The following is a 16,688-nucleotide window of genomic DNA, read 5'->3' on the forward strand; positions in this document are numbered from 1 at the left end:
AACAACAAGTACAAGCAAATAAAGGAATGGGTTCTCATTACTTATGTGAAGTAAGTTATACTAGAAGTGAGAAGCTTGGGGAAGGTGGATTTGGAACAGTTTATAAAGCCGTGAACGACAACAGGAAATCCAAAATCTACGCCGTTAAGGATATTATATGTCGTAAAAATGAAGATCTACAATACGCTGTTGCTGAAATTCGTGCTCTAGGTCAATTAGTTCACTCTAATATCATTAAACTGTACAATGCAAAAATAAGTCAGACAGCTCCGTTTCAAGCAAAGTTAAGTCTTCTACTGGAGTATGCTGGCGGTGGGAATTTAAATGATCGATTGAATAGAAGAAGCTCTGTGAAAAAAAGGTTGACTTGGATGAAGAAGATTATCGAAGCCGTGGAATTCTTACACGATAACAACATAATGCATCGTGATTTGAAGCCACAGAACATACTTTTAACTTCAAGGGATGCGATTAAACTTGCCGATTTTGGTCTCGCTAAACATTTTGCAAACAGAGACGAGAATCAGAATTGGTGTGAGTATTACCTTAAATTTGGTGTAGGACAGTGTTCCTATGTTGCCCCTGAAGTATACAATGAACGATATACGTACAAAGTCGATATCTTCGCAGTCGGTGTACTCTTTCATGTTCTGTTAGAGAGAAAATATCGATATGTAGACGGGAAAAAACAATATGGCGTCTTCATTGATAGCCAACCGCTTGGTTTGGAAATGCATAAACAACAACATGACCTTGAAGTCGAGTTCTCTGACACAAGATTTCCGCTTTTAATAAAGCTGATCAAAAAGACGCTTGCTTTTGATTATAACAAGCGACCTACGGCCAGCGAAGTGAAAGAATACTTTCAACAAAATTCATTTAGTTTTTTTGCTTTATTTTGTTACTTAGTTGTGTGTTTTTGGGGGCACTCTTTGCACCACAAGACTGCAATTATTTGCTACAATGGTATATCTTTGCACCGCTTCATTCACAATCACCGCATACGGCACCATTTTATGTAAACGAAACATAGCATTGTTGAGTCTCAGTTCACTTTTGCACTTCATTCAAAATAGTCAACAACTGTAAAAGCACAAATTCCCATGACAGTTGACCCCTCTTAGTTCGTATCCGTATTTAGAGTGGAATTTGTAAGTAGAATTGCAGAAACAGTCAACTAGAATGTATACATTTGATAAAAGAGAAAAAAATATGTTTTCTACTTTTGTTGAGTTGATATTATTATTTCTCTTCTTGTGGAGAACCGTGTTGTGCATGAGAGACAATCGGTAATAGCTAGAAAGTAAATTATCGAAAATAATGTTTACCAAGAAATCGATCAGCTCAGATGAATTCCAAATTTAAAATATTTGAATAACTTTATTTAGCTGTAAGTGATATAGCTGGCGGCACTAAATAGGCAGGTAATGGAAAACATACAGAAAACCCAACATTTCGTTTGCTGTAGACGATAAGATCGGTTCAGGAGCATTTGGTGTAGTATTGAAATCTTCAGAAAATTAGCAATCAGGATGAGAAGCGGACGAACACTTGCGGTAAAATATGTAAAATGTTATACAAAGAAAAACTTAAACGACGTAATTTGTGAGATATCAGCTTTAGGGATTTTGAGTCACGAACATTTTATAAAACTATTTGAATTTGGTGAAAGTCAGTATTAAAATGGAAGTTGAGTTCTCGCATGGAGGAACTCAACTTCCATTTGAAATGAACAAAGTCCACTAAATCGAAACCTTTGTTGTACGCACAACCTTATATCTCCGGTGCATATGAACTACGTATACTTACATGGCAAAGGGATCGCACATCAGGATCTAAAACCGAACAATATATTTCTAACTGATAACGATGTGTTGAAACAAGAATTAGGCTACGATGTAAGGATCTAATTCAACAAGAACACGCAATAACGAAAGCAAAAGTACGAGCCTTTCGACCCAAATTGGCTCATTTATGGATAGATAAACATAAAAGGAAGAGCCTTCAAAAAAAGGAATCTCTTACATATATTCACTGTCTTCAGTGTCTTGTAATAACATTATCTGGTGGAAAGCGATAGACGACATTTATATAGACAACAACTACAAGCAAAAAGAAGCAGTAGATTTTCATTATTTAAGTAAATTAAGTTTCGCTCAAACTGAGAAGCTTAGCGAAGGTGGTTGGCGGCACTCTTTCAACTGCAAGATAGCAATTACTTGTTGAAGAGCATTGCATCATTTCTCTAAATGCATTGGTAAACGTTCAAATGGTCCAGTCATTTTCAGACCAATATCAAAAAAATGTTCTTGATGTATTAAATTAATTACTTATATACATCATATCATCCAGATCCACGTAAAACTTGTAAAATTATAATGGTGTATCTTCACACGCATCATCCTAAAGTAAACGCACAATTATACAACACCATTTTATGTCAACGCAACACTGCCTTTTTAATCTCAGTTCACCGTAGCACATCAGTAAAAAATAGTTTACCACCGAACACAGCAACTTTACATGATCCCTCTTAGTTCGTATAGGTATTGAGTAAAATTTGTAAATAGAAGCTTAGATTTAATATAAAAAAAAATTTTATGCTTTTGTTGTGTTGAAATTATTTGCTTTGTTGTGTAGAACCCTGTTGTGCAAATTGTATGAGAGAAAAAAATGTTTACGAAGAAAAAGTTCATGAGTTCAGATGAATTTGAAAGTGAAAATGTTTTAATAGTTTTATTTACCTTTAAATGATGGCCAGCAAATCTGCAAGAGAATCTGTAGGAAATGTCGAAGTATATAGAAAACCCAGTATATCATTTGCCATAGGGGAAAAGATCGGTTCAGGGGCATTTGGTGAAGTATTCAAAGCTTCAGAAAATGAGAAATTTAGAAAAGGTGGAAGAACACTTGCGGTAAAATACATAAAATGTCGTGCAAACAAAGATTTAAACGACGTAATTGGTGAGATATCAGCTTTAGTGATTTTGAAGCACGAGCATATTGTTAAACTATTTGACTTTGGTGTAAGTCAATACTGGCAAATGGAAGTTGAGTTCTCACTTATAATGGAATATTGCTCACTTGGTAATCTTGCACAACACCTGGACGAACAAAGTCCACTAAACCGAAAACTTTGTTGGATACGTAACCTTATATCTGCGGTGGTCTACTTGCACAGAGAAGGGATTGTACATCAGGACCTGAAACCAGACAATATATTGGTAACGAAGAACGATGTGTTGAAAGTGGGTGATTTTGGTCTCGCGCGACGTTTTGCACATCGTCGTGAAGGTAAGAAATTTCACGTATAAAGTCATTGGGAAAGGATTCAAAAAGTCAATATTTAACAGAACTTCTTGTTTGGAGGAGGGAAGTGGTCTAAACGGCTAAATTACTGTTTAAATATTAGTGAGGCATATAAGGTGCCGTCAGCAGTATTTCGACATTTGCTTTGTAAGAACAAATATCTTCCTCTTTCGCTTTTGAACAATAATGTTTTTCTTGGGAAAAATAGACTCGGCTAGTTTGCTTTCTGGTTTTTATTTTACAGAAGATCTAATCAAATTCCTGTTGTTCCTATGTTCCTCAAACCTTGATTTTGAGGAATTAAAGTGTTTGTCATCCCTCTGTTTTTCAACCCTTCATTTTGTGGAATTAAAAAGTTCTTGTAGAAAAAAGAAAATTCACAATTACAAGATCAATCTAACCTCAAATCGAAAGCCTTTTAAATAGTCGTATAGGCTATCACCCTTTTGTTTGATTTTCCCGCGAAGACTATTAGAAAAATCATTATAATTTTACTATCTATACTCTGTTCTGTCGGCAACACTATATCCCTGTTTTTTTTTTCAGATCAATCCTGGAAAAATTACTACCTTTCAGAAGGTTGTGGTCAGCGCTTTTATGTCGCTCCTGAAATGCTCAAGGATCATCATACAAATAAAGTGGACATATTCTCGTTAGGGATTATCTTTCATGCAATTATCGAAAGAAAATTGATCAAATTACAAGATCAAAAATACTATGGTGTTTTTGTAGGAAAAGACAAACCACTTGGGATCGAAATGTATGATAAACAGGATAATGTAAGGATTCCATTCGAAGGCAGGAGGCGAAAACTGATCGAGAAAATGCTTCTTTACGATGCAAAGAAAAGACCCACAGCTGAAGAAGTTCAAAATATCATCGAATCAAGATGGCAGAGATGGAGACAGCTGATATTTTAAACGGGCGTCCGTCTACCTTAATAAACCCATGGATTCAAGAAATGGTAAAAACACGCGTGTTTTTCATTTAAAAAAAATATGGCCATTCAAGAAAAAGTGCAATGTCTGAAGAACAAACTAAAAGTATTAATTGCATGCAAGTTACAATGATGTACTAGAACTTTGAACATTTAACATCGATTATAAAAGTACAATATGAAGTATAGATATATGCATCGTATATGTACCTGTGTGTGCACATTTCAATGTACATTAATTTCAATAATATACATGGTGTATGTCAAATACTGTGTTTCGTTGTTTTATGATCGCTCTTTTGATTGGAAGATAAAATGGCATTGATACGTCCGCCAGTAGAAATCCTATGAAAACCTTGATACAAGCTCAAAAGTTGGTGATGAATTAAATGAGCACATTGACTTAAGAATGAATACGCAGTATTATAAATGTAAACAAAACTTTCGTGCAACAGAACAGAAAGAGACTTTAACAACAGAAGTAGGTTGATTATAACATCCTATTCATCACAAGGTTTCTTGGATAGAAACGTCTGCCAGTCTTGCCCTATTTCGGCATGTGCCTTTAAAGACTATGCCTGCTTTTCGAACGAATATCGTAAGGGGCTACGAGCTGGGAGCATTTTCATTTCACCTTCAATCATTTTACCTGTATGCTTGTTAAACATAAAACAGCCAACATTCACACGATTTCTGCCAGTAATGTTAGCAATAAATAAGAGAAAGCGTCCACCACTGATGCTCTCCAAGTGTCTCCATATTGTAGACTTATCTCCAGAGCTGGGAAATGCCAAAGCAAGTCTATGGTTTGAATGCCATTCACCAATATTACAAATACCTTCTTTCTCAATGAGATATTCTCCAGCAATTTGCAAATATGCTACATCTTGATGAAAGGATGTCGGGGTACGTCGACAATCCTTTCCAGGACCCAACACAAATTGCACAACTGCAGTAGACTTGTTATTTTCTACAGTCCAAGTACCAAACAAATCACCTCCAGTTTCTATATTATCTTTCTGAAGTACCAACCATTGTAGATACTCCAGTTCTTCTGTGTACATAAACACGGTAAATCTTCCTTTTGCTTCCATTATAATAACTCGCAATAAACGTCTGGCAACTGAACTGGAGTAAATCTTCAGTTTACAACACAGGAAAGAAAGTTTGCAAAAGTTTTTTTTGTAGAATGAAATCGAAAACAGCAATATTTACGTTTGGTTTCCTGGAAAAACTTTTCAAATACTTATGAAAGCCGTTCTTAGTAATCGTTTGATAAAATTGATGAGTTAAATTATTCGTATACACTTTCGACATCATATTGAATTCAGTTTCGATTTATGAAAGCCGTTCTTGGAATTCGTTTGATAAAATTGATGAGTTAGATTATTCGTATACAGTCTATATATCATATTAAATTCTTTCACTTTCATCAAGTTTCATCCAAATCTCCGGTCTTTGAGTTGTTGCTTTCTACTGCCTAATTCATGCACACAGCAGGATTTCAAATCAAACAAAGTATGATAAATAATCGCTATAATTTTGTGCCATCAAAGATGGACAGGTTTTAAAACGAAAAAATATTCAATGAGGCATTTGGTCTGTGCCAAAGAGAATATACAGTCATTTTACAACTTTTGTCCCTTGGACAAGGTATATTTAAACAAGATTTACATTCTACTGCATGAGATGAAGTACGAATGCAAACGAAGTCTTGACCTGAAAACTTTAGACGCATATCTTATATAGTGCAAAAAAAAGATTGCACAGCTAAAGAAGATTTAAGTTTGGTATAACTTCAAATAAAGATGGCGGAGATGAAGACAGTTAATATTTTTGAAAAGTGCTACACGAAAGTGGTCGGGTAGACAATACAAAATTGCTAATTTTTTGCGTGTCTTTGATAAAAATATCACCATTTGAACAAGCCCTCGTATACATAGGTTTATTAACGTTAATTAATGCATATAGACTATTATACTTATCGACAGAAGTAACAATTTTAAGATTAAAAACGAGGTTGAAACGTAGATTAATAAAAGTACCATGTGAACTATGAATAAGTTCATTTTGTGCATCTTTTATTATTTCGCTGTGTACGATAATATCTCGAGTAGTTTCAGACGTTGTTGTCTGTTACCTTACGATCACTTTTTTGATTCAAAGATCTAATGCAAGTCGCGAATTGGCAGATAATCCAACATGCAACATGATGACTATAACGAAAACCTTCACTCATGCGTGAACATAGGTGCTGAAGACAAAGACAACCTTGACACGAACATAAAATGTTGTGAACACAACGAAAACATTCACACGAGAAAAAGGCATCTTCCAAATCTTCTTCGGCTCGACCAACATATGTTTTGTTTTCAACTTCATAATCTTTGCTGCTTTTTTTTGATTTTTCGTTACGTTCCTCCATTAGACAGACAGAAGTTAGCGTGTCGTTTTTATCATCATTTTGTTTAATTTCACGAGATTTTTGCCAATCTTGATCCTTCTCGGCAAACGTAGCTTTGCGACCAAAACATCGCGAAAAGGACAAAATTAACTTTCTGCAAATGTTGCTACAACACCCATCATCAGGGTTCATGTGTAGAAATGTTTGCCAATCTTGTCCCATCTCAGCAAGAGCTTTTGTCGAATTTGGTCGCGTTTCAAACGAGTATCGTAAAGGGCTGCAGGCAGGGAGGAATTCCATTAAAACTTGATTCATTTTACCTGTTTGCTTGTTAAACATGAAACAGCCAACATTCACACGATTTCTACCTTCAATGTTAGCAATGAATAAGAGAAAGCGTCCACCACTGATGTTCTTCAAGTGTCTCCATATTGTAGAATTATCTCCAGAGCTTGGTACTGCTAAAGCAAGTCTATGGTGTGAATGCCATTCACCAATATTACAAATACCCTCTTTCTCAGTGAGATATTCTTCAGCACTTTTCAAATGTGCTACATCTTGATGGAAGGATGTTTTTGTACGTCGATAGTCATTTCCAGGCCCCAACACAAATTGCACGACTGCAGTAGAATTGTTCGTCCAAGCACCGAACAGATCACCTCCGGTCTCGATATCGTCTTTCTGAAGTACCAACCATTTTAGATACTCAAGTTCTTCCGTGTACATAAATGCGGTAAATGTTTCTTTTTCTTCAACGTATTCTTCAGGGTTTTTAACAAATCTTTTGTTTGCTCTTATCCAAATGGTGTAAATGTTTCATGTAAAAAGAATATCTCATACTTTCACATTTTTACATAACTTTTTCTGTATTTAAGGCTTGTTTTAAACGTCAAACTTTAGATGCACCAAACTTAAAAACAAAAAAAATGTGATGAACACCTCATTATCTTTTTGCTGTAAAAGTGTTCGGCTCATGCAAAGTTCCACATTCGAAACGAGCCAAAGTTTACTTGAGTTGGAGCAAACCAGATCGTCATCTAAAATTCGTTTATCAAACGAGTATACAAAAGAAATTTTTTAATCCTTTGAGTTTACTTTCGAATTTTATTATGAGCACATAGTCGGAAACCATTTCAATGGCATAGCTTTATCAAGATTAGTCGTTTCTTGTTATTTTTGTTCGATCAGAAGCACAGATTCAATCTCAAGTGGCTCTTGAGATGCTTTAAGAGCTATGAAAGTTGTCTGTAATTAATGACATAATTCAAGAGATAGTCTTCTCTTTGTTTATGGCGTTCTTTTGTAAACGAAATTGAAAGTGCGAATGCTGATTCTTGGAGTTTCAATATCATTTCATTGGAAAAGATTCTTCTTCTTGTATATGTGCATTTATAGAAAACTTACTGTCCAAGCTACTATTGGAAGTTGCAGCTTTATTAAGTATCTGTAACTGGCATTAAGCAATGAATTGTAGTGCTAGTAAAGAATGAATCCCAATAACTTCTCTGTATATCTTCATTTTCTTTTTCTTAGGTATTTCTCCGTTGTGTTTATGACAATGCCTCAATTAAAAAGTTATTATTAAAACTCACATTCATTATGAAATAAAAGCTTGAATGCTTAGACTGATGATAAAGAACTCTACATTTAACAGGAGACATTGTGATGTTACATAAAGAAGAAATCGCTTTTGTGTTTGGACGATAAAGATTAAGATTGCAACTCTGTGATTATGTCAAAATATGACTGCGACAAATACAAGTTTATATCAAACTTGGGCGAAGGTGCTTTTGGTGAAGTATTTTTGGTAAACAGTTGTGAAGACAGAAAGAATTATGCTTTGAAAAAGTTAAAATGTAGAACGAACGATGTTCTTCATAATGTGATGGAAGAATTGTAAGTGATTAGTCGACTGGATCATCAAAACATTGTGAAAATAGTAGAGACAGTTTGTAAGCAGCGAGACGATTTCTTGGCAGATATCTACATCATTCTTGAGTACTGTTCTCATGGAACTTTGACACAAAGACTATCAAAACCGTACAACGAAGCCAAACAACTTAAATGGTTGAAACAACTGTCTGAGGCCGTTGCGTACATTCATGCCTTAAGTCTAGTGCATCGTGATTTGAAACCAGATAATATTCTGTTCAACGCTAACGATAATGTTAAAGTGGGGGACTTTGGCCTCGCACGAGATTTTGTTTCTGCAAAACGCGAAGATGAAACATGGTTGAATTACTATATGAACAGTTTTTGTGGTAAGATATTCTATATGGCTCCAGAGGTATTCGATGGTCATTACAACGAAAAGGCAGACGTATTTGCTTTAGGTTTGTTGATGTATATCTTAGTTGAAGCAAAGTACCTTAACATCAATGGAAAATGTTGTTATGGTTTGTTTATCAGCCTAAAAGATGGCACATGGGCTCCTCTGGTTTGCAAATGTATCATGATAAAAAAGGACTTCAATTTACCTTTGAAAAATGCTCTCGACGTATTGCTCAAATAATAGGGTCTGCTCTTATCTATAATCAAAATAACCGCAGTGATGCAGCATCTATTCATGGAAAGTTGAAGGATATTCAGCGGATGTGATGAAAACAGCAAATTAATATTTGGTATTATCTATCAAGAAAATAGATTTGTGGCGAAAAGAAAAACAATGAGATTCAGTTGAATCACTGGGCAATAATTGCGAGTATATTGACAATGATAAAAACAGACCTGTTTAAAACAATAAATGCATGATATAGTTAGCTGATTATTGTATTTAGCCTGCACAATAGTGAATCTAGACAGTTAGATCCTTATGATGTAAGGATCTAGTTTAACGAGAATATAGCTATACATTATTTTTATATATTTTTCTGAAAACCACAAATGAAAGCAAAAGCACGAAACGTTTCGACTTATTGTCTCATTTGAATATAAACAAAAGCGGGAGGGCCTTGGAAAAGAAATATCTGTCTTATACACTGTTTTGAAATTATATTATCTTGCGGGAAGCGATAGACGACATTTATATTAACAACAAGTACAAGCAAATAAAGCAATGGGTTCTCATTACTTATGTGAAGTAAGTTATACTAGAAGTGAGAAGCTTGGGGAAGGTGGATTTGGAACAGTTTATAAAGCCGTGAACGACAACAGGAAATCCAAAATCTACGCCGTTAAGGATATTATATGTCGTAAAAATGAAGATCTACAATACGCTGTTGCTGAAATTCGTGCTCTAGGTCAATTAGCTCACTCTAATATCATTAAACTGTACAATGCAAAAATAAGTCAGACAGCTCCGTTTCAAGCAAAGTTAAGTCTTCTACTGGAGTATGCTGGCGGTGGGAATTTAAATGATCGATTGAATAGAAGAAGCTCTGTGAAAAAAAGGTTGACTTGGATGAAGAAGATTATCGAAGCCGTAGAATTCTTACACGATAACAACATAATGCATCGTGATTTGAAGCCACAGAACTTACTTTTAACTTCAAGGGATGCGATTAAACTTGCCGATTTTGGTCTCGCTCAACATTTTGCAAACAGAGACGAGAATGAGAATTGGTGTGAGTATTACCTTAAATTTGGTGTAGGACAGTGTTCCTATGTTGCCCCTGAAGTATACAATGAACGATATACGTACAAAGTCGATATCTTCGCAGTCGGTGTACTCTTTCATGTTCTGTTAGAGAGAAAATATCGATATGTAGACGGGAAAAAACAATATGGCGTCGTCATTGATAGCCAACCGCTTGGTTTGGAAATGCATAAACAACAACATGACCTTGAAGTCGAGTTCTCTGACACAAGATTTCCGCTTTTAATAAAGCTGATCAAAAAGACGCTTGCTTTTGATTATAACAAGCGACCTACGGCCAGCGAAGTGAAAGAATACTTTCAACAAAATTCATTTAGTTTTTTGCTTTATTTTGTTACTTAGTTGTGTGTTTTTGGGGGCACTCTTTGCACCACAAGACTGCAATTATTTGCTACAATGGTATATCTTTGCACCGCTTCATTCACAATCACCGCATACTGCACCATTTTATGTAAACGAAGCATAGCATTGTTGAGTCTCAGTTCACTTTTGCACTTCATTCAAAATAGTCAACAACTGTAAAAGCACAAATTCCCATGACAGTTGACCCCTCTTAGTTCGTATCCGTATTTAGAGTGGAATTTGTAAGTAGAATTGCAGAAACAGTCAACTAGAATGTATACATTTGATAAAAGAGAAAAAATATGTTTTCTACTTTTGTTGAGTTGATATTATTATTTCTCTTCTTGTGAAGAACCGTGTTGTGCATGAGAGACAATCGGTAATAGCTAGAAAGTAAATTATCGAGAAAAATGTTTACCAAGAAATAGATCAGCTCAGATTAATTCCAAATTTAAAATATTTGAATAACTTTATTTAGCTGTAAGTGATATAGCTGGCGGCACTCAATAGGCAGGTTATGGAAAACATACAGAAAACTCAACATTTCGTTTGCTGTAGACGATAAGATCGGTTCAGGAGCATTTGGTGTAGTATTGAAAGATTCAGAAAATGAGCAATCAGGATGAGAAGCGAACGAACACTTGCGGTAAAATATGTAAAATGTCATACAAACAAAGACTTAAACGACGTAATTTGTGAGCTATCAACTTTCGAGCTTTCACGAACATTTTATAAAACTATTTGAATTTGGTGAAAGTCAGTATTGGCAAATGGAAGTTGAGTTCTCGCATGGTAATCTTGGGCTACATCTAAATGAACAAAGTCCACTAAATTGAAACCTTTGTTGTACGTACAACCTTATATCTCCGGTGCATATGATCTACTTATACTTACATGGCAAAGGGATCGTAAATCAGGATCTAAAACCGAACAATATATTGGTAACTGATAATGTTGTGTTGAAACAAGATTTAGGCTACGATGTAAGAATCTAATTCAACAAGAATACGCAATAACGAAAAAAAAGTACGAGCCTTTCGACCCAAATTGGCTCATTTATGGATAGATAAACAGAAATGGAAGAGCCTTCAAAAAAGGAATCTCTTACATATATTCAGTGTCTTCAGTGTTTTGTAGTAACATTATCTGGTGGAAAGCGATAGATGACATTTATTTAGACAACAACTACAAGCAAAAAGAAGCAATGGATTCTCATTATTTAAGTGAAGTAAGTTTCGCTCGAAGTGAGAAGCTTTGCGAAGGTGGTTGCGGCACTCTGTCAACTGCAAGATAGCAATTATTTGTAGACAACAACTACAAGCTAAATGCATTGGTAAACGTTCAAATGGTCCAGTCATTTTCAGACCAATATCACAAAAATGTTCTTGATGTATTAAATTAATTACTTATATACATCATATCATCCAGATCCACGTAAAACTTGTAAATATTATAATGGTGTATCTTAACACGCATCATCCTAAAGTAAACGCACAATTATACAACACCATTTTATGTCAACGCAACACTGCCTTTTTAATCTCAGTTCACCGTAGCACACCAGTAAAAATAGTTTACCACCGAACACAGCAACTTTACATGATCCCTCTTAGTTTGTATAGGTATTGAGTAAAATTTGTAAATAGAAGCTTAGATTTAATATAAAAATAAATTTTATGCTTTTGTTGTGTTGAAATTATTTGCTTTGTTGTGTAGAACCCTGTTGTGCAAATTGTATGAGAGAAAAAAATGTTTACGAAGAAAAAGTTCATGAGTTCAGATGAATTTGAAAGTGAAAATGTTTTAATAGTTTTATTTACCTTTAAATGATGGCCAGCAAATCTGCAAGAGAATCCGTAGGAAATGTCGAAGTATATAGAAAACCCAGTATATCATTTGCCATAGGGGAAAAGATCGGTTCAGGGGCATTTGGTGAAGTATTCAAAGCTTCAGAAAATGAGAAATTTGGAAAAGGTGGAAGAACACTTGCGGTAAAATATATAAAATGTCGTGCAAACAAAGATTTAAATGACGTAATTGGTGAGATATCAGCTTTAGTGATTTTGAAGCACGAGCATATTGTTAAACTATTTGACTTTGGTGTAAGTCAATACTGGCAAATGGAAGTTGAGTTCTCACTTATTATGGAATATTGCTCCCTTGGTAATCTTGCACAACACCTGGACGAACAAAGTCCACTAAACCGAAAACTTTGTTGGATACGTAACCTTATATCTGCGGTGGTCTACTTGCACAGCAAAGGAATTGTACATCAGGACCTGAAACCAGACAATATATTGGTAACGGAGAACGATGTATTGAAAGTGCGTGATTTTGGCCTCGCACGACGTTTTGCACATCGTAGTGAAGGTAAGAAATTTTACGTATAAAGTCATTGGTAAAGGATTCAAAAAGACAATATTCAACAGAACTTCTTGTTCGGAGGAGGGAAGTGGTCTAAACGGCTAAATTACTGTTTAAATATTAGTGAGGCATATAAGGTGCCGTCAGCAGTATTTCGACATTTGCTTTGTAGGAACAATTATTTTCCTCTTTCGCTTTTGAACAATAATGTTTTTCTCGGGGAAAAATAGACTCGGCTAGTTTGCTTCCTGGTTTGTATTTTACAGAAGATCTAATCTGCTTCCTGTTGTTCCTATGTTCCTCAAACCTTGATTTTGAGGAATTAAAGTGTTTGTCATCCCTCCGTTTTTCAACCCTTCATTTTGTGGAATTAAAAAGTCCTTGTGGAAAAAAGAAAATTCACAATTACAAGATCAATCTAACCTCAAATCGAAAGACCTTTTAAGTAGTCGTATAGGCTATCACCCTTTTGTTTATTATTCCGGCGTAGACTACACGAAAAATCATCATAATTTAACTATCTATACTCTGTTGTTCTGTCGGCAACACTATATCCCTGTTTTTTTTCAGATCAATCCTGGAGAAATTACTACCTCTCAGAAGGTTGTGGTCAGCGCTTTTATGTCGCTCCAGAAATGCTCGAGGATCATTATACAAATAAAGTGGACATATTCTCGTTAGGGATTATTTTTCATGCAATTATCGAAAGAAAATTGATCAAATTACAAGACAAAAAATACTATGGTGTTTTAGTAGGAAAAGACAAACCACTTGGGATTGAAATGTATGATAAACAGGATAATGTAAGGATTCCATTTGAAGGCAGGAGGCGAAAACTGATCGAGAAAATGCTTCTTTACGATGAAAAGAAAAGACCCACGGCTGAAGAAGTTCAAAATATGATCGAATCAAGATGGCAGAGATGGAGACAGCTGATATTTTAAAACGGGCGTCTGTCTGAGCTTAATAAACCCATGTATTTAAGAAATGTTAAAGACACGAGTGTTTTTTATTTGAAAAATATGGCCATTCAAGAAAAAATGCAACGTCTGAAGAACAAATTAAAAGTATTAATTGCATGCAAGTTACAATGATGTACTAGAACTTTGAACATTTAACATCGATTATAAAATTACAACATGACGTATAGATATATGCATCATAAATGTACTTGTGTGTGCACATTTCAATGTACATTAATTTCAATAATATACATGTTGTATGTCAAATACAGTGTTTCGTTGTTTTATGATCGCTCTTTTGATTGGAAGACAAAATGGCATTGATACGTCCGCCAGTAGAAATCCTACGAAAACCTTGATACAAGCTCAAAAATTGGTGATGAATGAAATGAGCGCATTGACTTAAAAATGAATACGTAGTGTTATAAATGTAAAGAAAACTGTCGTGCAACAGAACAGAAAGAGACTTTAACAACAGAAGTAAGTTGATTATAACATCATACGCATTACAAGGTTTTTTGGATAGAAACGTTTGCCAATCTTGTCCCGTCTCGGCATTTGCACCTCTTGACTTTGCCTGCGTTTCAAACGAGTATCGTAAAGGGCTGCAGGCAGGGAGCATTTTCATTTGACCTTGATTCATTTCATGTGTATCCTTGTTAAACATGAAACAGCCAACATTCACACGATTTCTGCCCTCAATGTTAGCGATGAATAAGAGAAAGCGTCCACCACTGATGCTATCCAAGTTTCTCCATATTGTAGACTTATCTCCAGAGCTTGGTACTGCCAAAGCAAGTGTATGGTGTGAATGCCATTCACCAATATTACAAATACCTTCTTTCTCAGTGAGATATTCTCCAGCACTTTTCAAATATGCTACATCTTGATGGAAGGATGTCGGGGTACGTCGAGAACCCTTTCCAGGACCCAACACAAATTGCACAACTGCAGTAGACTTGTTATTTTCTACAGTCCAAGCACCGAACAGATCACCTCCAGTTTCGATATTATCTTTCTGAAGTACCAACCATTTTAGATACTCAAATTCTTCTGTGTACATAAATACGATAAATCTTCCTTTTTCTTCCATTGTATTAACTCGCAATAAACGTCTGGCAACTGAATTTAAGTAAATCTTCACTTTGCAACACAGGAAAGAAAGCTTGCAAAAGTTTCTTTGTAGAATGAAATTGAAAACAGCAATAATTACGTTTGGTTTCCTGGAAAAACTTTTCAAATACTTATGAAAGCCGTTCTTAGTAATCATTTGATAAAATTGATAAGCAAACTATTCGTATACAGTTTCGATATCATATTGAATTCTTTCACTTTCATCAAATTTTATACTTATCTCCGGTCTTTGAATTGTTGCTTTCTTTGCCTAATTCATGCACACAGCAGGATTTCAAATCAATCAAAGAGAAATAATCGCCATAATTTTGTGGCATCAAAGAATGACAGGTTTTAAAACGAAAAAATATTCAATGATGCATTTGGTCTGTGCCAAAGAGAATATGCAGTCACTTTACAACTTTTGTCCATTGGACAAGGTATATTTAAACAAGATTTACATTCTACTGCATGAGATGAAGTACGAATGCAAACGAAATCTTGACCTGAAAACTTTAGACGCATATCTTATATAGTGCAAAAAAAAGATTGCACAGCTAAAGAAGATTTAAGTTTGGTATAACTTCAAATAAAGATGGCGGAGATGAAGACAGTTAATATTTTTGAAAAGTGCTACACGAAAGTGGTCGGGTAGACAATACAAAATTGCTAATTTTTTGCGTGTCTTTGATAAAAATATCACCATTTGAACAAGCCCTCGTTTACATAGGTTTATTAACGTTAATTAAGTGCAATTAGACTATTATACTTATCGACAGAAGTAACAATTTTAAGATTAAAAACGAGGTTGAAACGTAGATTAATAAAAGTACCATGTGAACTATGAATAAGTTCATTTTGTGCATCTTCGATCATTTTGCTGTGTATGATAATATCTTGAATAGTGTCAGACGTTGTTGCCTGTTTCTTTACGATCGCTTTTTTGATTCAAAGATCTAATGCAAGTCGCGAATTGGCAGATAATCCAACATGCAACATGATGACTATAACGAAAACCTTCACTCATGCGTGAACATAGGTGCTGAAGACAAAGACAACCTTGACACGAATATAAAATGTTGTGAACACAACGAAAACATTCACACGAAAAGGCACCTCCAAATCTTCTTCGGCTCGACCAACATATGTTTTGTTTTCACCTTCATAATCTTTGCTGCTTTTTTTGATTTTTCGTTACGTTCCTCCATTGGTCAAATAGAAGTTAGCGTGTCGTTTTTATCATCATTTTGTTTATTTTCACGAGATTTTTGCCAATATTGATCCTTCTCGGCAAACGCAACTTCGCGACCAAAACATCGCGAAAAGCACCAAATTAACTTTCTGCAAAACTTGCTACAACGCCCGACATCAGGGTTCATGTGTAGAAATGTTTGCCAATCTTCTCCAATCTCGGTAAGAGCTTTTGTCGAACTTGGCCGCGTTTCAAACGAGTATCGTAAAGGCCTGCAGGCTGGAAGCATTTTTATTTCACCTTCAATCATTATACCAGCATGCTTGTTAAACATAAAATAGCCAAATTTCACATGATTTCTGCCCTCAATGTTAGCGATGAATAGGAGAAAGCGTCCACCTCTGATGTAGTCCAAGTGTCTCCATTTTGTAGACTCATCTCCAGAGCTTGGTACTGCCAAAGCAAGTCCA

The 16,688-nt window shown here is 35.2% G+C and overlaps 5 protein-coding genes across 5 annotated transcripts; all 5 read left to right on the top strand.

Moving 5' to 3' along the window:
• The first annotated feature begins 26 nt into the window (after positions 1-26).
• LOC124453425 (serine/threonine-protein kinase 35-like) lies at positions 27-2,664 on the top strand. Its single transcript, XM_047004246.1, has 2 exons — positions 27-851; positions 2,641-2,664. The coding sequence occupies exons 1-2, from the start codon at positions 27-29 to the stop codon at positions 2,662-2,664; spliced, it is 849 nt and encodes a 282-aa protein (XP_046860202.1).
• An 89-nt stretch (positions 2,665-2,753) lies between these two features.
• On the top strand, positions 2,754-4,229 carry LOC124453427 (serine/threonine-protein kinase 35-like). Its single transcript, XM_047004247.1, has 2 exons — positions 2,754-3,294; positions 3,856-4,229. Exons 1-2 carry the CDS (start codon positions 2,754-2,756, stop codon positions 4,227-4,229), a joined length of 915 nt encoding a protein of 304 aa, XP_046860203.1.
• Positions 4,230-8,382: 4,153 nt separating this feature from the next.
• On the top strand, positions 8,383-9,162 carry LOC124453428 (serine/threonine-protein kinase PDIK1L-like). The gene is made up of 2 exons (XM_047004248.1): positions 8,383-8,546; positions 8,679-9,162. The coding sequence occupies exons 1-2, from the start codon at positions 8,383-8,385 to the stop codon at positions 9,160-9,162; spliced, it is 648 nt and encodes a 215-aa protein (XP_046860204.1).
• Positions 9,163-9,705: 543 nt separating this feature from the next.
• LOC124453429 (serine/threonine-protein kinase 35-like) lies at positions 9,706-10,587 on the top strand. Its single transcript, XM_047004249.1, has one exon. It carries the CDS (start codon positions 9,706-9,708, stop codon positions 10,585-10,587), a length of 882 nt encoding a protein of 293 aa, XP_046860205.1.
• A 1,829-nt stretch (positions 10,588-12,416) lies between these two features.
• LOC124453430 (serine/threonine-protein kinase 35-like) lies at positions 12,417-13,895 on the top strand. Its single transcript, XM_047004251.1, has 2 exons — positions 12,417-12,957; positions 13,522-13,895. The coding sequence occupies exons 1-2, from the start codon at positions 12,417-12,419 to the stop codon at positions 13,893-13,895; spliced, it is 915 nt and encodes a 304-aa protein (XP_046860207.1).
• The last annotated feature ends 2,793 nt before the right edge of the window (positions 13,896-16,688 follow it).

This window comes from Xenia sp. Carnegie-2017, unplaced genomic scaffold, assembly GCF_021976095.1.
Source record: "Xenia sp. Carnegie-2017 unplaced genomic scaffold, XeniaSp_v1 HiC_scaffold_25, whole genome shotgun sequence".
NCBI classification, from domain to species: domain Eukaryota; kingdom Metazoa; phylum Cnidaria; class Anthozoa; order Malacalcyonacea; family Xeniidae; genus Xenia; species Xenia sp. Carnegie-2017.